The 21763-nt window shown below is 35.8% G+C and overlaps 1 protein-coding gene across 7 annotated transcripts in view; it reads left to right on the top strand.

Annotated features, from left to right (window-relative positions):
- Nucleotides 1-21763, top strand: part of COL11A1 (collagen type XI alpha 1 chain) — a 164824-nt gene that overhangs the window by 44822 nt on the left and 98239 nt on the right. Inside the window, exons 6-15 of one of the 7 annotated variants that reach the window (XM_069789477.1) lie at nt 6203-6319; nt 6591-6737; nt 6929-7024; nt 9251-9496; nt 12087-12149; nt 13684-13725; nt 14088-14150; nt 16968-17042; nt 19436-19519; nt 19772-19828. In XM_069789477.1, coding sequence (XP_069645578.1) covers nt 6203-6319; nt 6591-6737; nt 6929-7024; nt 9251-9496; nt 12087-12149; nt 13684-13725; nt 14088-14150; nt 16968-17042; nt 19436-19519; nt 19772-19828 — 990 coding nt within the window. The remainder of the gene's footprint in view (nt 1-6202; nt 6320-6590; nt 6738-6928; nt 7025-9250; nt 9497-12086; nt 12150-13683; nt 13726-14087; nt 14151-16967; nt 17043-19435; nt 19520-19771; nt 19829-21763) is intronic. The other 6 variants (XM_069789480.1, XM_069789478.1, XM_069789479.1 and 3 more) reach the window with 6 other exon arrangements.

The following is a 21763-nucleotide window of genomic DNA, read 5'->3' on the forward strand; positions in this document are numbered from 1 at the left end:
ACAGAAATTAGAGCAGGGAAAGACCTAGCCAGTCTTCATCTTCCTTGATGTTGGGCAGTATATATCTCCTGGAGTGTCGTCAGGGCTAGTTTTCAATGGACCCAGCTATCAGGCTTTCAAATCTTCTCTTGGAAGATTCTTCTGCAATGCAATAAATCACACTGTCTGACTTCTGCTGAAGGAATTACTCCCCAAAGGAAATCTACTTCATTTATTTTGGACCTGTCCCAAACTAATGCATTACTTGAAGAAATCAAATGTTTGCCTTTAATGAAATGAACTTGGTAAAGTAAAGGTGCCAATGGCCCCCAAATATGTCGACTTGGAGGCTTCAGGCATCCTTTCAGATCATGCTAATTTAGTGTCCTTTCAGGTGTTTGATCAGAAAGACTAGTTTTCTGAAGACTACAGAAGGATAATTATTTTCATGTTTAATTTCATGTTTAATGCCATGTTTAGAATTGCAGTTAGCTAACTTAGCAGCTGTTAAAGTGATCTTCCTAGCTCTCTTTTTCCTTGTATAGGTATATAGATTTTTTTCTTTAAGCAATTAACATAAAGAACCTTAAGTGTCTTGTTCTCCTTTTGACAGAGGCTGTCTTTGGAAGTTGAAGATTTTGTTCTTATCTCCTTTTATCTCCTTGCTTTTATCACTTTTTATGAACAATAAAAGGACTATGTAGTAGAAGAGGCTGTCTTTTAAATTTTTTAACTTTCTTTCTGCCCTAAGATTGAAATCTACTACCATTCAGTTATTTATATTACTGCATCTGGTTTTTAAAACTCTCATTTTGCTTGGCATCCTTTATTTTATTGCATTTTGTAAAGTGTTAGGGGGCCTAGAATGTTTCAAAGTCATCTTTGCCTCTTTAGCTAGCCAGATGATTTAGCATAATCTTTAGGCAATGGAAAAATTGAGCTTATGACAGTTCGTTGGTTTAGGATTTAGATTGTTAGTTCCTTGTAATTTGGAAAGATAAAGCAAAAATTGCTAAAATCTACATCTTGGAATGGAGGGGGGTGGTTAGAGTAAGGATAGCAGAAGAATCCATTTTCAAAGTAAGGCTGTCTTCAGAATATTTAAGTCATTCCACAGTTGAAATAGGCCTTGCATGCTGCTGATCTTCTGCTTCTAAAATTCATCTGATGAAGAAAACAGTTCATCTCTTTAATTGGAATTGCATGATGATCTGGTAGTGTAATATAATCACTCTGGTAAAGAAAGCATGAGGTCACAGTGGAAAGATTTTGTCCCATCAAGGAACAGCAAGTTTTATTCTTCCTTTCATTTGTAAGAAAACAGTCATATGCAATATTCATTACAAGAACGGCTGTTCTGTAACTATTGGTGGTCTTACAAGAAAAGAAAGAAGAACAACAGAAAATTGCATCACATTTGAAGTATGTGTTACCTGATGTCTCTTAGCCAAAATCTCTCAGCAGGTTCCAGCTATTGTTCAAGTTAAAGATAAAATTTTGAGTCAGTCTTTTTTTATATTCATGTTAAATCACTGGGAAAGTTAATACAGTTGTATATCTTTTGCTATTACGATGAGCACGTGGTGAATCTTGTCTGTGTTGTCTCAGGTCTTTACTATCCCATTATCTTTCAGTATTGAGGTTTAGGTAAACTTTCATAGACAGATCTCTTGAGCAGGATTGAAGTAACGCTGCACAGCTGTGGTGGGTATATTTTGCACTTGGCTAAGTTGACCCATAGAAGGATCATCCGAATGATCCACATTCTGAATGGCCCTTTAAGTCCTGTTCCAGCTTCTTGATTCTCTGGCTGCATTCCTGGCCAGTAGTATCTTCCTTTGGTATATAGCTAACAAAACAAATGATGCTCTCTTCAACTACACTCTTCATATCTGTCATACTTGCTTTCATTCCTTGCTTTGATTTCTTGCTAGCATTAGTAGTCTTGACTAAATTCAGAAGGTGGCAGAAGATACTTTTCCATTAGCGTTAATTAATTTTGAAATTCTAGGTGCTTTCTCCTATATTTTCAAAAGTCTACTTGTTCTCTTTCCTTTGATTAGCAGCGCAACCATGACAGATTTCTATGAACTCCCCAACTTATGTGAACTAATAGAAAGGCCTGAGATAGCATGGGTTTTGCACTCAGACATGTTAGCATCCAAAATGTGAAGGCACTTTTCTCAAGGTTTGTTGAGTCCTCAAACTGAGTGGGTCATACCGCTGTCTCTGGTCATCTGATAAAGGTGACCTTGTAGTTGTGTAGCTTCAGAAAAAGAAGGGATATGTGCCACATATCCAATCTTGACTGTTAATGGCAGGATAAGTATGAGTTGCCAGCTTCACAGCAGGTGACTAAAGCCCCATTATTCACTCCATTAAATCTTTTCCTGGTGTTTGTAAATTTAGTCCTCATTTAAGTGGCCAGTCCTTCACCAGTCCTGTTGTCTCATCTTAAAAATGGGGAATAGCCTTTATCAGGTTGAGTTGATAAAATCATGCTGTGAAATAAATCATATTTCTGAAGTAGATCTTTATACCAGTTAGGAGTGTAGAGATGCATTCCTCCTTCTGGACAGATTGTGCTTCAGGAAATACACCTGGAAGATTTTGCATCTATATTTCACTAATTGCAATAGGACCTGTGCAGTGCAGTACAGTACAAAACATATTCTCTCTGTTTATTGGCTGGTGTGAAAGACTAAGGTTGCTGGTCTTTCAGAAAGAAACGGAAAGGAAGAATTGCTAAGAATAAGGTCTTTCTATGTAGGAAGTGTAGGGCTACTGCATATTCCCACTTGTCCCCCTTGTACCAGGGGGACTACAAAGTACTGCAAATTAGAAACTACTTGAATATGGTTTCAGCATGGTAGCCACATGTCCTAGCTTGTAGGTTCAAGAATTTCCATAATACCCCTCTGATACTGTGCTCTTAAAAAGGAATAAAAAAAGTCCATGGAGAAGATCTTCACTTGCTTGGCAGTAATCTGATTCCAGCATGAAAACTGACATTCCCCACTTCTCATCCATTCCTGTTCTTTTTGTCTGTGTGCCTGTGTATCATTGTAACCCAAATGTATTTGTGATAATATTTTGCATATGTCAAGAAAGTTTAATTTTCTTTAATAGAAATGATTGAAGCACAGTACCCAAAAGTAAAATATTTCCTGTGTGATTATGCATGATGCAATAGATCTCTCCACATACTCATGCTTTTTTGTGAGTGTTTTCTAGTTCTCATTCATAAATGTCTGGCTTTCCAAACTATGCCTCTGGCAGATCTTAGCATAAATATCAATTTATTCACCACTTTCTTTTTTAATATTAACATACTTGGCAAAGACATTTTTCCTTTCTTTTTTTTCCAAGCAAGATTTATGTTTAGTTTATGGCCTCTGAAGAACTTTTTGTAACCCACTGTTGTAATTTTATTAGTTGCATAGTTGGCACGATTCAGCACAGCCATTCAGCCTACCTTAAGGGAAGCCATACTACTGAGATTTGAAAAACAGTTATAATACTGAGCAACACAGAGTTTTATTTTAATTGTTAATTGGTCAAAATAAATGCTCAAATGAATGCTTCCAGTTTCAGAATAGGTCTACAATGCTTACTAAAAAGGAATCTACATGTCTGGGAGTTACTGAAACAAACTCCTAGCAGCATATTTAAGTTTAAATCCTGCTAATGAAACAGCGATTCTCTCCAAAATGTTCCTCCACTTATCCCTTAAGATACTGGATAGTATTTAACATGGGTAGTGTCTATTGTTTTGGTACCAATAAAAATGACATAGAAGAGTGTTTGATTCGTGTTGTTTGGCTGAGGAAGCATTTAAAAACTTGTAATGGGCTGTCACTGGTAGGGTGGAATGACTGAATTTGAAGAGGTATATTCCACTAAAGACTTTTTTTTTCTTGTAGATCAACCTAGTTTGCATAGATTTCTTGACAGAAGTAAATCAGATTTTATGCATTTGCACACATTTTTATAATTTCCAAAGAAATACAGCAATTTCAATGCTATTCTGTAACTATTTCAAAAGGGCTGTTTTTCTCCATGTGGTTATTTCTTTTCTTTACTTCCTTTATGTGGCTGCTTATGGTCTCCTAGAAACTTGTCACCGAGTTTTCTTTTTCAGATGTCAGTGGCATTCTTCATTAGAAACAAGTTGTATTGAGTTGCATTTCCAGATGTGCACAAGCCAGAAGACATCTTTTTATACATTTACACACCTGTAAAAATGTATCATCACTGCCCATGAGGCCCTTGGACAAAACTATTTACAAGTCAAAGATGTTTCATTGACTTCACTGGGATTGGGACTGAATCTTAATTGACTGAACAGGGAGAGAATAATCACATATTACTTACCAGTTTTAAGTCTGAAATGCTGCTGGTTTTGAAAAGTATAAATAGAATCAACTTATTTCTGTAATGCCAATGACACTACTGATGAAATCAAAGCATTGCTTACATTATATAACAGGCAGATATGAAGCACCAATGTACTTCACAGAGAGGATATTGTCTACCTAAAATGATAAATGTTTTGTAATTTGAAGTTTTCTTATTAATGTGCAATATAGTTTTAGACAATTACCAGAAGTATGTTACATTCTTTCTGTATGTTTATCAAATCTCATGACTAAACAGGTTATATGTGCATTGGTGTAGAAATAATCAAAAGGACTATCAAACAAAAAGCATCTGATATCTTAAAAAAATCTGTATCTTCAAGAAAAGCTGTTGGTCATAGTACATAGTACAACTCTGAGGAGTCACAGGGGTGAAATAACAGAAACCCATGTAAAGGATTTTGAAGTGATTAAGGCCTTTCTGTGTTACTCTCATAGTTCCTGAGGAAATCAACTTCTCCATATTTTCTGTACACTAAAATCATAAGTACAAGAATTGTATCAAAAGGCTTCACCAGAGAAAATCATTAAACCAGTAATTTGGTCACATAGTAGAATATATTTTGGAATATGGAGATCTGTTTTAATCTCATTTATAATTTCTTCTAAAATGTCAATCCCTTTCTGATGCTGATGATATTTATGACTTCTATGAATCCGCAGAGTCATTTGGAAGTGTAATGTACTAATCCTCTCAGCAATCTAATGAAACAAACAGATATTGTCTTCATTTTACAGACATGATGCTGACTTGTAACAGGAGAAAGGAGATTTCAGAAGTGGCTAGTTCACATGAGGCACATTAGAATATTTCTTCCTAAACAAGGGAAAGCAGACACTTGGCCAGATTCTGGCCACAATTCCACCTTCCTTTGGCTCCCTGGGGACATAAAGAGAATTGGTAGCAGCCATGAGACTGCTTTAATTTACAGGACCAACCAGTTCCTGTAGCTTCAAGCATGACAGGATTGGTAAGATAGTTTAAAGCTGCCCTTTCTTCTCAGCTGCGATGAGTAGTACTTGGTGCACATAATACCTAGACCAGTATCTTCATGGCACAGCCAAGATTACAGCTCAGGAGTTCCTGTCTCCGTAGATCGCGTTCACAACATTACACAAGCTAATTCTAAACACATTTTCTCTTGTAAAAGTTTTGTGGGCCAAATCTTCATTTGATACTAGTTATTATAGATACAGAGCTATAGTGCAATTTAAAGCAGCTGAGGATCTGACCTTTAAATAAAATTATACCAGTGAAACATTTGCTCAGACAAGGTGTACCATGAAGCTGCCCTGGTTTTGAGAACTCTCTAGCAAACAAGAGGAAGATAGCCATGGTTATTTGTGAGTTATGGCCTCTTCCCTGTATCTGAAATTGTTTACCCTATTCATGTCAGATATTGGCATCTCTCTGCTCTTCTGGTCACCTGAAAAAACCACAGGTAAAAGAGTATAAGTAAAAGAGGCATTATTTGCAATTTAAAGATTAAACAAATATATGATTTCATAAAAATCAGTTGGTGCTCCCAGTAATCCAAATTATAGTTGATTCTTCTGTGCAGTCCAATAAAAGAGAGTTTTTTCCTGGCACTTCTACTTGCTTTTTTATTACTTTTGTGTTGTGCTTTGAAAGAAAGAAGAAATTGTATTTTTTCCCCCAAATGAATAACTATATTGAATTGTTCATACTACCTTAATTTTCTTAAGCTTACTCCTAATAAAGGTTAAGATGCTTTCCAGTATTGCTAATCTAGTTTGCTACCACTAACATGGGAATGCCTGATATTTTTCCGTTTGCAATGTAGTACACACCAGAAGATTTTATCGAATATGACTATGAGTATGGGGATGCAGATTATAAAGAAACTGATTCTGTAACAGAGGGACCCCCACTGTTCGAAGAGACAATAGCACAAACAGAGGTAATAGAATCTGATCTGTTTGTCGTGTGGTGTCCAGCTGTCCCCTACCATATGGTTTGTCAATTTGTGTCTTCTGTATATAAGCTTAATGTTTTCCTTTCACTCGTTTCTTTATTCTGTAGCTGTAACACTTGCTTTCAGTTAGAGATGGAAGGTCTTACGGCTGACAGCATTCATCTCACATTTGGTTACCCTTCTTTCATTCATGCTTTCTTAATTTTCTTTTCCTTTTATTTATGTTTTCCCATTCCATCTTTCATAACGTTTGCAGAAAAAGAAAGGCATGGTCAAAAAGAGGAAGAGGACAGTGGCCGCTAGCTCAAAGGACAAACCCCAAAAGGCCACAACAAAAAAATATGAAAAATATGCATCGAAGAAGAAGAAAAGTTATCAAGCAGCAACAAAAGGCAAACTAGGGGTAAACGTAGCCCAGAAATAATCAAGATCTTTCCCAGGCCAAGACTGGAAGATCTCTGATAATAAGAAAAAATATACCTAACCCCACTAGATGATTACATCTGGCTAATACCATAACCTGAATAAAAGTGATAGCTTTTGAGTTTTTCCTACAGGATTTTTTTTAACAATGTACTTTTTCTTTAATACTAGGTAAACATTGTGGATGGTTTTCAAGAGTATAGCATAGCTGAAAATGACTATGGGCCCCAGACGGAAGCTCCCTCCAGAACTACTGAAGCAAATGAGGTAATAAGGACTCTTAAGAAAATGATGAGCAAAAAAACTTGCCCACCAGGTGCCAATGATTAAAAAAGCACAAACATATTTTAAAAGGTTGAATGTCCGACTGTGTAAATATACATATCTATAATACCAGTTAATGCGATTTTATGCTTTCTCAGCCAATATCAGAGCCTACTATTTTCCTGGGCAGAACTCCCATTAATTCTTTAGAGATCTGCCGAAACTTTAGGCTGCAGAGTTCATGATCCTGGAAATCATTCAGTGATAAATGCTGTGGGAATGCAGGGTTGTTGCATTCAGTGTGGATGTGAATGGAGCTTCATCTAGTATAAAGTGGGTTAAATAATAGATATAGTCCTCCTGATCTAACAAGAAGGGAAGTCTTTAATTTTTCCTGTAATTCTTAAGATGCAGCATAAAACAAGCCTAACACAAGACAAAGAATGGCTGCAGCCATAGCAGCGTATTGAAGTTGAGTCAGAAGCCATCATTTCCTTTTAATAGTTCTTCAGCTAACAAAACCAAATCATTTGCTTTTTACTGAGGTTCTATTCAAATGAGACATAGTATTTTGAACTGTCAAAATGGATAAAATTATTATTTTGACTTACGTTAGAAACCACTTTTTTAGAAAGCCACAATGACAAGCTGAAACATTATTTTGTTAAGATTACTACACCTAAGCCAGTGTTGATTAATATGTCTGCATATTAATTAATGCTAGTTTTAGAAAATGATGGCTGATTATAAGTAATATTGGTTTTGTTTTTCTTCTACATTTTCCTTTCAAAATGAAGTTATGTTGCTTAAAAGATGTACAAAACTGCTCCCTGCCCCCCCTTGAACATTTGAAAAGAGAAAAAGAGTCCCCCCCCTTTTTTTTTTGTTTTCCTCCTACATATGTTGGAAGGTGAAAGTGAATTAAGGTATATTTTACTCATTCTACTGTAAACTATTCTTGTCTTAAATTTCATGTTTACTTCTCACAAGTTGATTGACGGAGGCATATTTAAGTCATTCTGTTTCTTGGGCAATTTTAGGCCAATTGTAAAATAGTACAGTTTTAATGAGGTTGATCCTAAGTGCTAAATGCTCTCCTTAGTGAGAACAGTTTTGCATAACGGCAAAATTTGACTTAGAATTCGTTCAGATCTGCATTTACTCTAGCTGTAAGGCAAAAGTCATAGTCCTGTAGCTAATGGATTTAAGCAACTGTTAAATCAGAATCTGACCTTCTATTTTAATTGCAATATATTTCAATATCTTGATTAGATCAGGATATTATTAATTACTCTGGATGCTGATTAGCTTCTTAATATATTTTTTTAAGATCATACTAGTTCATCTTGTCTGACCATCTAGAAAGTCCAACTCATATTAGCATATCTGAACTCCGATTTCTTTCAAAATTATCCTTTCGAGAGACCTCTGTAACAGAATAAAGCAATCCTCTTTTTTTTTCCCAAATGGTTTTGTACATGTCAAATATAGCATTCCTTTAAACTGCTTTGGTGCTTGTAAGTTGGTTGCTTGGTTTGACAGTTTACATACTTGAAGATGAAGGCTTAGATTTCAGAAATGTTAAAATTAATCTGAGTTTTGCAGGTGGAATTTGACTTACAAAAAATACATAATTTGCCATGACAGACATGAACCATGACTTTTAGAGTGATAAATAAACTGCAAAATCATTAACAAGAGAAAAGAAGTTGAAACATTTAGCTCAGCATTGGTATTTATAGGCACAAAATAACGAAGAAGGCTGGGCTTAACTAAAGTGATGCTTGCTTGCACTTCCTGTACATTGTTACTGTAAAAAGGCCTGAATTTATTCACTGCTGATTGCAGTGCATATGTTCATTCATGAATGCTTGTAAGTGTGAAACCAAGCAGGGAAATTTAGCTATATTTGGCACTAAAGTAACATTAAGTAAGCAGTACACACAGTGTACTGGATATATTGAATTCAGTGTTTTTGGAAATAATTAAAAAAAAAAGCTTATGAAAGCATTACTTCTTTGTACTACTTATACAATAATCTTTTAATTACTCTGAAAGGCTGGACTTCGATTCCTTCAGACTCTAATTAAAAGACAATATGCTGTAGTTCTACTGTTCTTTCTTCTTTTGACAAGTCATTATGGTGGATCAGCATATGCTTACATTGCTTTACTAACAATAACCCACGTATTCCTCCTATTTCCAAACCTTTGCTACTGATACGAAAAGCAAAATCCTGCTGAAGAAGTATTTGCTGAAGAATACATAACTGGAGAGGATTATGATAAAAAAACTGAGGAAACTGAATATGGAAGCAGAGGAGTAGACCTCAGTGAATCTGATCTGCTGGTAGATGGAGATTTAGGCGAATATGATTTTTATGAATATAAAGAATATGAAGAGAAACCAACTGATTCCACTAATGAGGAGTTTGGTCCAGGTGTTCCTGCAGAGACCGATATCACTGAAACGAGCGTAAGTTGATTGGAGGCATAATGAAGATTAAGTTAATTTAGCAATTCTTTTATAGTTATACAGTCTCAGAACTTTACAGACCCTGATCCAGAGCTCCTTGTACATATTAGATATAGTCTCACTTTTGATAGGATTTGGATCAAGCCTATCCTCTTGTTTTAGTAATCCTGAACTTTTTATTTTTATTAAATGCAAGGGTTTTGTCTCTTTTGGTGAAGGGACTAAGGGAAGGCTGAAGATGGGAGGGAAAGGGAAGAAGAGGTGGAATTACAAAAACAAATGATGAAATGAAACAGTTTTAAAAATCTTTCTAAACTAGAGCTAAAGCTGGAAAGAATGTACGTTCTAATGCAGGTGATAGTACTGTAATTAATATTTTTATATGATTACCTTAAGAAGTTGAAATGCATATAAGTGTCTAGAATCCTACGGCTTCTGCTACTTTCCAATGAGAAAATTCATGACTGGGAAGGTGAAGGTCTGAACCCTTTCATGAAAATAAGCTTAGTTAATGGTAACAGGTTTATGACCTTGCAGGAGTGATTTAACAGCTAAGTATATATAAAGGAAGATAAGATGACATGGCGAATCCTGTGAATCATGCTCTTTTTTGTGTGTTTTATAGTGCTCTCTTTTGCTCTGACTTAATCACAGGCTTAACATCAAGGCTTTAATTTTCCTTTAGTTGTGCCAAGATCCTCGTTTACCAGTTTACTGGACTGTGGAAGCTGCAAAGAAAACTAATATGACTAAGACTGGAAGCAAAATTAATTGCCATTTGGACTTTTAATTGGGAAGGCCCTGAATATAGTAGGAAAGGAGACTTTTGCTTGCAGGATTTGCTCAGTCTTATCTTTATTTGCACCTTACAAACTCAAAACTTCAGTTTACAAAGGATCCAAAAAATAACAGTGAATGCTGTGAAGTTGCTTTTCTCTGCCAGCCTTGAAACCCATACTTCTGTATTTCATTTATCACTCCTTTCTAAACCCTGTTGGGGTCATTGTATTTTTTAATGATACTTATCTATGCAATGTGATACAAACTCACTTTTTTCCTTCTAGCCCAGATGGGGACACTGTGGCAGAATGACACAGAAAAGGTCAGATTATCTGCAAAGCAAAGAGCCCATAAGGCACCATTTGTGCCTGCTTTAAGCAAATGACTGTGTAGACTCTATTCCCCTGGTGTAAATTTCAACTTCAAATGCCTTGCTACAAAACTGAAGGAGTCGGGAAGCTTGAACTGGAACCCAGGCTCTGACCTGTGCCAGCTTTATTACAACTCTCATCTGCTGAACCAGAGATATCATATAATTTTCCTTTGGCATGTGGATGTATTTAGAACAAGTGAAGTTCTACCTTTGATAAAAAGGGCAAGATGAAAAGTACTCAGTACCTGGAAACTTTCAAAAAAGGGCAGTATTTCCAAAGATGGAGACTTGACGTCATTTTTTACAACCAATTTTCATTAATATAATAAAACATAATTATCTATACCTCTTGCTATTTGATTTTTGTGAACTATTGCATCATTACTAGTGAGATCTGTGCCTTTATACATCAATACAAAATGCACAAGCCATGAATCTATATCTTTGTTTTTTCCTTTCCAAGATATTTCATATTGAAATACTGTAACATTATCCTTAACATTTTCAAATCCCCAGCTATTTTAGTGTAAATGTGGAATCACTCTACTGAAATTAAAAAAAAGCATTTCAAATTTTCATCTGATCAGAGCTGAATTTAATTTCTAGTGGATATGTTAGCAATCAAGAGATGTACTTCTGAAGAAAAATACATATCTCATGGTTTGAAAAAAAAATCAGTTTCTTTTTCTTTGTTTGAAACTTGAATCTGTCTGTGTTCTTCCATTAGCATGTGTTATTGACCTATTGTTTTAGTTACTTCAGTTATCTTAATCCTGAACCCTAAACTTCCCACAGACCTGATCCTAAAATAATTTTGCCATTGATGCTAATTCATATAGTTAGGAAGCATAACTGGCTATCCATGAAATATCATTTAAAGTTTACAATGCCACTTAACTCCTTTCCCATTTTTGCCATAAAGTCATAGACTCATCAGACTACTTTACGTGTTGTGGATGTCTAATGATTGAAATTAAGAGCTTGAAGGGTACTGTCCACATGGGACCAAGGGATCTTTCTTTCCAGCTCACTTTAGGCTTGCTTAACTCAGAAAGCCATGAAGAATCATTGTTAATTGCCAAGAATATGTCCATTCAAATAAGAAAAGAAACAACTTTGTGACTTGCACACAGAAGTTTCAGATTCTAAGTCAAAAGTACTAACGAAAACCATGGGATGCAAACTACTGCATCTCATTTGAAAACTGCAAATTGACAATATCCAATAATTTGAAAAGTATGCATGCAGTTTTTGCATTTTCAATTTCTCATATATTAAGTATTTTTGACTGCTATGGTTTGTGCCTGTGATGTATTTTTCAGAGCACAGATCAGTTCCAGCTTTAGCTTTCAGTTACAGGTTGCTACAGTTCTTTATTGTACCAGGTCCATAGATGTTCTACTTATTTTCATTTTGGGGGCTGTTTTTACTGGCCAGGTGACTGGACATGGGGCTTATGGAGAAAAAGGCCAAAAGGGAGAACCAGCTGTAATTGAACCTGTAAGTACAGATGTGGGTGAGTTTTTCTTTAGCACTGTATAATGTATGTAAACTGTTGATACATCATTATCAGACCACGTTGTACATGATAGGATGACAGTAACCTTATCCATTATCTCTGAAACAATCATCTGCAGTGTGGACAGTATAAAACTGATAACAGACGGTAGCCTGTTCAGCCTTCTCTTTTGGTTACACAAAGGGCTAACCACATGTTCCTTAAAACAAGGAGAATCTTCTTGTGCAGAGAAAAACAGAGCATAGACCTGCTTTTCAGGCCATTTAGTAACTACAGCTTGGACAGACCTACAGAGATAGCTTCCAGCTTAAGCACAGTTAACACTGTAACTACAGGTTTCAGCAAGGGCAAGGAAGTCCCTCTGAGAGGTTAAATAAATGCTTGTATGTTTAACCTGTGCTGGTGCAATCAAACTGCTAAAAGTTTAATTAAATACTTTCTTGAGAGGTTACAAAACTTGGTCATAAGCACATTAATAGATCAGTAGCTGACAGAATTTTTCTCGTCTTTAAGTAGTAGTATAGTAACTAAGTGGCTTTTACAGTAGGACATCACGTTTGATGGTTAGAAACTAAAATGTAACTGAATTTTTAAAAAGACACAGATTATACAAAAATAATCATTTTATAATGTCTAGCAGAAGTTGAATGTCAATGTGGTTTACTCTTCTAGAGTTTTCAAGGACTGCTTTCAAATATGTATTTGACCCAAATAGAAATAAAAGTTTAATCTGCTTTTTATTTCATAGAAAATTAGGTACAGAAGTATCAAGGGAAAAAATTAGCTTAAGTTGAAGACTGATAAAATATTATGATGTGTCATTGTTGCCTAAATATCAAAGGTCTGAATTCTGTGATCCAAAATCTCCCTCTTAATTCTATATTCCTATCCCAGGATTAGCATTTTGTTAAGTTACTGATCACCAAAGTTAAAGGACAACAATAATGAACAAGTTACAAGTCTAGACTGTGACCTCTCAGTCATGATCTGTGAAGAAGCTCATAAAATGCATGGCTTTTTTAAACCACTGCAAGATACATTTAGTTTACACCCATAATAATGAAGAGGCATCCACTGCCAGTCTCCAACATTGTTGGAGTTCACTACAGCTAGTTTCATGCTTGTTTGTCCAGTCCTCCTTCCTATGGAAAGCCAAGTACGAGTGAGGATCATAGATTCATAGGTCTTACCATGACCTGGAATGTGGACTAGCAACTGACTCAAAAAAAAAAAGGAACTAGGAGGTGCTATAAGACCCACAACATAGAAATAGCCAGAGTTACTCACATCAAATTCTTTAACAGCATTTTAAAAAAAAGAAAAGAAGTTATTTTGACTCAAGTACTAAGAGATCCCTCCAGCCTAGAAGTCTTTTTCATTTTTAAAGCCACACGATTCGGATTCCAATTCTAGTAACTGTGGAGAGAAGATCAGAAGAAAAGTTTATCAAAACACTAAGAAATGTTAACTTCAGTAGTTCAGCTAAAAAGATGTTTTTGTTTCATTCCCCCCTAGGGTATGCTCATTGAAGGACCACCGGGACCAAGAGGACCTGCTGTAAGTAGATTAATCACAATTTCTTTTTATGGCATTTGATTTATCCCCTGTGCTTTGGTATTCATGAGTTAACACAATTAATATTGGTCTTATCATAATTCCCAAATAGTATATTGGACTTAGCATTTTCAGAAGGGAGTAAAAAAGGGTCACGTCCAGCATTTTCAGTGACAGCATGCTACAAGCTGAGTGCACACAAAAATCAAACTTTTGAATGTTGACTATAAATCGTTGTAAGAAAAAAAGTATGCCACCTTATAAATTATTTTATCCAAATACGTGTTCAGCATAACTTTCCAGAGAAAAAATAGTTCTAAAATGCTGCAAGTGTTCAGCATAATAATGTCATTCATTTTCCATAGGGCCTTACAGGTCCCCCAGGTCTACAAGGTCCTGTTGGTCCTCCAGGTGACCCTGGTGAAAGGGTAAGTCAACAGACAGATTATCCTGAGTATTCATGGCATATCTTGCACTAATTGCTATAAGAATAAGTGGGTTAGATCCTGATCTGAAATATATACACATAGGTTAAGAAACTTAAGTGGAACTGAGGCTGATCTATAAGAATCTGGATAAACACTTCCTTAGGTAGTAGAAATATGTACTGTAAATACAGGAAAAATGTTAAGTTCCTATTTGTTTCTCTGTTTTGATGTGAACTATTTAAAATATAATAAAGTAACAGGTACAAACATTTCATATGGATTTGAATGAGGTTTAAAAAAATCAGTATGACCTCAGCTATAGCATGTAGAGATACAGAAAAAAAACAAGTTCTGCAGAATCAAAATACACATGGAAATATTGAAAGTGATGGATAATATTTAGATGATCTAGGCAGAATTTATGGGCCATATCAAATAACATACTGCATGAGAACCCAATCCAGTCATGAATATAAATGAAATTTAAGCTATTATTTTAGTCTTAAATGTTCTCACAAACCTTTTCTTACTGCTACAACTAACACAATTTTATAACAGCCTAAATATATTTATTTGAGGAAAATATGCTGCCAAAAAAACTTTCCTGAGTTTTATGAGTGTTAGTTTACTGGTGAGTTTAGCATGTTCATGCTGTATTTGTGTATACAAGATGTTGAGAAGATGCTATTACTTCACTGAATAATGAGATAATGTTAAAATCCCAACAACGCTTCGCCTTGATAGTAAGTCATCATCCACACTTCTTTCATATTTCTTTCCTGCAGATTAACTAAACAACATATTTTGGAATTTAAATGTATTAAATGGGAATTTTAACACATTGTAATGGAATAACTACTGATAGTACTCAGTTTTTTAACTAACTGCTTACTGAATTCATCATAAGGAAATTCTTGACTAAACACATCATGTGCCTGTCATGGAACAGACTTCAAGTTTTATATAAAAAAGGACACATTACACAAAAAAATAATTGTAGAAATGACTTAACAAACTCATGAGAACTATAGAGATTTCTGCAGCCAGATTCTGCTGTCAGATTCCATCCTAATGAAATAACATGTCTTACTTTAAATTTTAAACATATGTGGACAGGTTTGGTTTTTTATTTAAACAGCAATCAGTGTAGATGAATAAAGGCTCTAGCTCTTGCTATAGCTATTCTGACTACTTTTCATCTTAGGTAAAAAATTTAGAAAAGTAACATTCTGAGAAAATTACCACTCAAGAAAAGCACATTGCTTAATTTTAAAAATCCCGCATTAATACCTAGAATAATTGAGAATGTTGTTTAAACACAGAACTACAGAACAAGTAATTGTGAAATCCACCACTTTTTGTAGCTGCCCATGGTGCTTCAGTTTTTGTACTAAATTATTATATCATTCTTATCCTAATAACGGGTATAAGACAATTGAGAAATGATGGAACATGCCCTTCTGGAGAGGACCATAAGTGGTCCCACTTTTACTTCCTGTAGGGATGAATTTCACTCATATAAAATGGTGCAATGGAAGAAGAAGTTGAAAAACTAATCTAATCTTTAATTTAATCTTCAGTAATCTAATCTTCATCTTCTGATCTAATCTTTCAGTTCTAATCTTCACAAAGACTCACAGTCATATGGCATAAAGTCACTGCAGGTCAGAGTGAATGTTCTTTGGGTGCCTTGCAAGTGCATTTCAGTATTTTTCTATTTTTTAAACTTAACTCAAAATTGTCTGATATATAATGGTTCTTTTTAACAATTACAACATTTTATTCAATATTTTACATCTGAATTAGAAATTATTCTCAATTTAAGATTTATCTGTAGTGTGTTATTAGCAGGAAATTATTTTTTGATGCTTCAGGCTTTTTTGAAAAAAAGAGCTCAGACTCAATAACAGACTACTGATCTTAATTCTTGAAGAAGAGAAAAAAACACCAAAATTTTTCAGATCAGCTTTCCCATTGTTTTGTTCAACTCCTGAGCAGCAGAAGGAACCAGTTAGGACAGTTTGATGTTTGTTGGTCTGTCGTTGCAGCCCTGCAGAGGGTCATTCTGGTGAATGAGTACTTTGTTTGGCAGATATGCAGCAGGCAAATGAGCACTCCTGATGCAGGGCCTTCCTGCCCTTGACAGCTTCAGATAGTGGAAATGCAGGATGCAAATTGCTGGGAGGAAAGGTGCAATTATAAATCTAACTGTTGTCACAACAGCAATATTTATCTATGCAGCACGTTGTGTCAATATTCATGAGCATCATGTACACACACACATTGGTACATTTCTTCAACTCCAGCTTACACAAAAAGTTTAGCTCTTTTTAAACTGTCAGGGAGAATTAGATTTCATAAAAACCAGATTTCACATCATAGCTGCAGAACTTATGTAGCCTTTGAAAATTAAGCCTACTCAAAGGGTTTAAAGAGTATCAGCAGTGTTAATTCTCTATATCAAATAAAGCAAACACTGGAACACAATGCAAATAGCTCAGCCCAACCTATGAAATCATGAGCAAAGGCTCCATAATTAGGTACTCCATACTCCATTTTTAATATAATTTGTAAGTAAAATAATTGAAGAGAATAGCTTGGTTTCCTGTTGCTGGGATGTCTTCCCCAAACTCAGTTCTTTAATTACCTCACTAATAATGAATAACATTCCCAAATCATTTGCAAAGAAAATATTAGACCTCCAAGTTCATCATTATGAATACAAGTGTAAGTGTGTGCGAGTGACTCAAGAGGTTTATCTTATATAACTATCTTTTTGTTCTCATCCCTTTTCCTCTCATCCCTTTGTTCTCATAGGGTCCACCTGGTCGCCCTGGTCTCCCTGGTGCTGATGGTTTAGCAGGTCCCCCAGGTACCATGTTAATGTTGCCGGTAAGTTGTATTATGATTCCAGGGTAACCAGCCTCCAAAGAGAGGAAGTGTGTTTCAAGAAATGTATAGGTGTTTTCTTTTTTCATCTGATTTTGTCTTTGGAATGAGAGATGATACAGAGGTTCTTGTACGGTGCAAGCATTTGAAGATCATATGGTACCTCTTTTTCCTCAAACAAAACATACACTTTATCTCCTGCTTGGCTGCCAGATTGGAACCTACGTGAATGTATTACACTCACTGAAAACCTCCTTATGTTTTCAACAGCAACCATTACTTGCTACTATATGTCCTAAACAAGGAGTTTGCTGTTGCACAAAGGGCATGTACTCCCAGCAGGCGTGTGTGCTTTCAGGGCTCTTTGACATGGAGAATTTTAAGCATTCCATGCTTAAAATTGGACTTCAGTGTCGTCTTTGAAGAGTCAGTGCATCCTTTGAATAGAAATATATGTACGTAGCCAGGTCTGCTCCCACTGGAGTCAAAGCAAAACACCATCTGTTTTAGCAGGTGGAGGAACAAGCCCAAAGCTGTTAAAGTATCTTGCAGCTTTGTGGTATGAAAAGTACTATGTGCATGGAATTCATTATTCCTAAGTGTATGTGTGTATGTGAAAGATCTGATAAGTACTACCATCCCAGAGAATTGATAAACCATCTGTAAATGAAGAGGCAGTATTTTTGGTAAGTAAAGCAAAGTAAGTAAAAAGTCTCAGAGCTGTAATTGCTGCAGTTCTGATACAGGAGGCAGGACTCCATCAGTATCAATGAAGAAAGGATGATTTGGGGGAGTTTATTTTCTATTTATGAAACAATCAATGGAAGTTTATTAAAATAAGCTAATGTTTTTGACCTCATGCTTGCACCAAGTTCTATTATCATAGCTGGCTGTATAGCAGAAATATTTGTTTACCAGTAATTAGTTGAGGGAAAAATGCCACTAATCCTCAGGGGAATTATTCCCAAATCATTCTTCCTTCTGTAATTGCTGTGCCAGCAGAGGAAAATTTATCAGTTTGCTTCATTAAAGGTAGTAAGTGTGGACTAATACTTAACCTATCAGTCACTTTAGAAAATCTCGCTAGCTTTATATTTAGAAGTTAATGAGTCTCACCACAAGTGATTTATCAAGTCAAACAGAAATGTCTCAGGAAGGAAGAAATTGGCTTCAGGTCTCCTGAATTCCAGCCTAGTAGTTTAACCACCATCCAGACTTCTTTTCCACAGTTATAAACCCCACTGAGAAGCCATTATCCTTTATAACAGATGACCTGCTCACTAGCTTGAGAGCCATCCTGGTATAAAGGAGTAGATGTGGAATTGAATCTGGCAGTGCCAAACTGCCTTGTCATGGAGATACATTCAAAACACCAAGTAACATGTGGGAGACACCTTTTGTGGGATGTGTGGCTCTATCATCATGAATACATCAAAATGCATTCACCCTTTCAATAGATGCAAGACAATGAATTTAGGCATTTTTCCTTGGAAAAATATTTTGAAAATGTGGTTGATTCCACGTTATGAAGATCCCTACAAACCACCTGGCCTCCTTTCAAATGATAGAAGTCTTGATAGTTCTCATTTTAGAAAAAGTCAGGTGCTCATTTGTGGGGGCTTAAAGCAGTAAGTTTTCCATCACTTTCCAAAAAAATCCTTCCATTCTGATAGTAATATGACTGCAGGAGAAAGACCTCAGTTATCGTGCCAACTCTGGGCGTAGGCAAACTGTACAAACTGTTGTGGGCAATGAAAGATTCATGGTCCTGATATCCAGTGTGCCTATGCCCTACCTTTGGAAAGCCATGCTTCTTGTTGCAGCTTAGTGTCTCTGCAACGTTGCAAAACTTCTGCTAGCAGCTTCATGAACAATAACAGTCCAGGAGTGCAGGAATGAGTACTTAAATTTATTCTGTCATTTATTTTGAAATTGTCAGAAATGACACAAAACTGTTTCATTTTAGATACCAAACATTTTTCAAATTGAAGTCTGCCTTAAATTGAATTGCATTTTTCTGTGGGTAGCTACTAATGTAGGGAGAATTAATTAATTTTGATACATATTTTTAATGAGGTTTTGCAGACAATTAGTCTATTTTGGCCTCTTTTTGAAACAAACAAAGCAGCAAACAAAATGAAAACCAAAATCCTATGAAATCAAGAAAATGTTTGCTCATAAGGGATTAGAGTTGCACTTCAGTTCTAAACTATTACCAATTATTTAGTATTCATGCTGGATCCAGTGGCCTCAATGCAGCAGTCTTCTGAACTTCGTGGAATGAACTAAAGTCTGAGACCCTGTGTCTTTGAAGTGGTTTACACAGTTGCAGCAAATAACAAGTATAGTTTTAATTTGATAAATTCTGAATCCTTTTCTTGTTTTGATACTTGCAGTTCCGCTTTGGTGGAGATGGTGAGAAGGGCCCAACAATCTCAGCCCAGGAAGCTCAAGCACAAGCTATTCTTCAGCAAGCTAGGGTGAGCACAAGGAGCCTGCAAACAAAACTGCCACAAGGGTACAGCTCCAAAAAAATTTCAATTTATATCATGCAGGATGTGAAGTAAAGAGCTCTAAGCATCATTTCATCACAGTACTTATCCTTATTGACAACTGAATCAATGATAGGGGCTATTTGCTAATGCATTATGAAATTGTATTAATATAGAATTTGTATGTTGGCTGGCAGCTTTTTCTTGATACCTGTTGTTTTGTTCTGTTTGTTTTCTCAGATTGCAATGAGAGGTCCACCTGGTCCCATGGGACTCACTGGAAGACCAGGTCCTGTGGTATGTAAACAAAACAGGGGCACAGGTTTAAGAACACAGTAACGCAAGTCCATGGGTCTCATTCTGGCCTTGCCTACACCTCTGTATTTGTACTTATTTTACTTGAAAAGATACTGATACAGTTAAAGCCATAATTTGTATTCTTATTCAAGGTCTGCTATGCAACCTGAATACTAAATCGGTTTTTATTGTAGATTTTGGGGTGTTTGGATAGAGCACACTGGTAGACTTACAAAACTAGAGAATAGTTTTACATAAATAATTACATATGCCTCTACAGTCAGTCATCTCCATAATAATATTTATAAAATTTCTTGTGGTAAATATGAAACTCTACAGAAGGAGATACTAAAGCAAGAGTGTGAAGACTGACCTTGGCTCACTATTTAAGCTGAATGTGGAAAGTTCTTAAGAGGCATTCCTATAAGCAATTAAAAGCCATACAGATTTCTAAAAGAATTGTCTTTTTTTTATGAAAAATCCTGAAAAAATCCTGAAAAGTCCTGAATTTGTCTTGACTGCTAATACCGAATGATCTGGAAAATGGCCCTGTGGATGTTAAAAAAGCTTAATATTTGTACAAAGTCTATACGTAGAACAAAACAGTTTTTCTGATAACATGTGAAACAACTTTTTGATCACAAATACATTTGCTTCTGTAATCCCTACAAACACTTTAAAAGGACAATACTCACAATGAAAGAATAAAACCAGGTAGGAATTTCAGCAAGCCAAAACCACCTGAACAATCTTGCAATTGCAATTTCCTCTTTTAGGAAGTGGATAATTTTCAGACTCAATAGTCTACTAAATGGCATAATTTAGTATTCACCATCTTTCAAAAAGCTGTTATAAAGCATCTGTACCATGATACAAAATAAAAAAATGCTGCAGCCAAGATCGTAAGCTTTGTAGAAGACTAGTCTTTTCTAACTTTCTCCCAGGTGGTTGTATTTATCTTCTGATGTAGAGTGAAATTCTCTTCTACAGTTAGTACAGCATCTATGTTTGAAAGATCCACTTAATTTGGAAACTGTTATTTTGTCTACTGTGATGGCACAGCTAGGTTGGCAAATATTTGGCCTCTTAAATTTTGGTCTATGTCTGCCATAATTTTTATTTATATTGTCATTGTGGTGATGAACACAAAGAGTGATGTTAGCATTTTTCATTAGATCAGACAAGCATCTAGTTGTAAAACACAGACGAGAATACAATTCTGCTATTGAGAAATGAAACCAAGTGATTGCTGGGTAACCAAAAGAAAAGGATGAAGCAAGTTCCTATTGGTTTATTGTGTGAAGATAAAGTAACTGCAGAGATATGCCAGTCACAACTACAGCAGCCTACATAGAAGACAGGAACAGAAGTTGCTGGAGGCCACCTGGTTTTATCCTCGCCTCAGAATGCAATAGCATTTTCCTCCAAAGTAGTTTCCTTCCACTCATTGCAGATGTGGAGATTTGGTCATAACTTAGAAGTGGTAGGACTGTAGTATAAGAAATATGGTTCCTTCCCCTTCTGTGCTTCTTTCCTTCTTTAATTTGATGCTTCAGCAACAGCCCATAGCTGAACAGTAACAGCCAAGTCCTCCCCTTCCAACCTCCTCTTTTTCCCTCTCATCCTCACCCTCCTTAATGTACAGTGTCTGTTAGTTTGAAAGCAGGAGAGGCAGATGGACAAACATGAGTATAGCATCCTACTATTACCAACAGAAAATACTGGCCAGGTTACTGTCCATTTCATTGTGTATAACTACAGCAGTACAATGCAACTGAAAGGTTGCCTCAATGACTCTTGCTGCTATTCACTCCAGTGACCACTTTTATTAACAAAGAAAACCCAGGGCAACATAAGATAATTTCATACTGTGGAAGGAATATTTTAGGGAGCATAAGGAATACTCTGGATCATGTTCTTCCCTTATCCTGGCAG

Source organism: Haliaeetus albicilla, chromosome 8 (genome assembly GCF_947461875.1).
Source record: "Haliaeetus albicilla chromosome 8, bHalAlb1.1, whole genome shotgun sequence".
In the NCBI taxonomy this organism is placed as follows: domain Eukaryota; kingdom Metazoa; phylum Chordata; class Aves; order Accipitriformes; family Accipitridae; genus Haliaeetus; species Haliaeetus albicilla.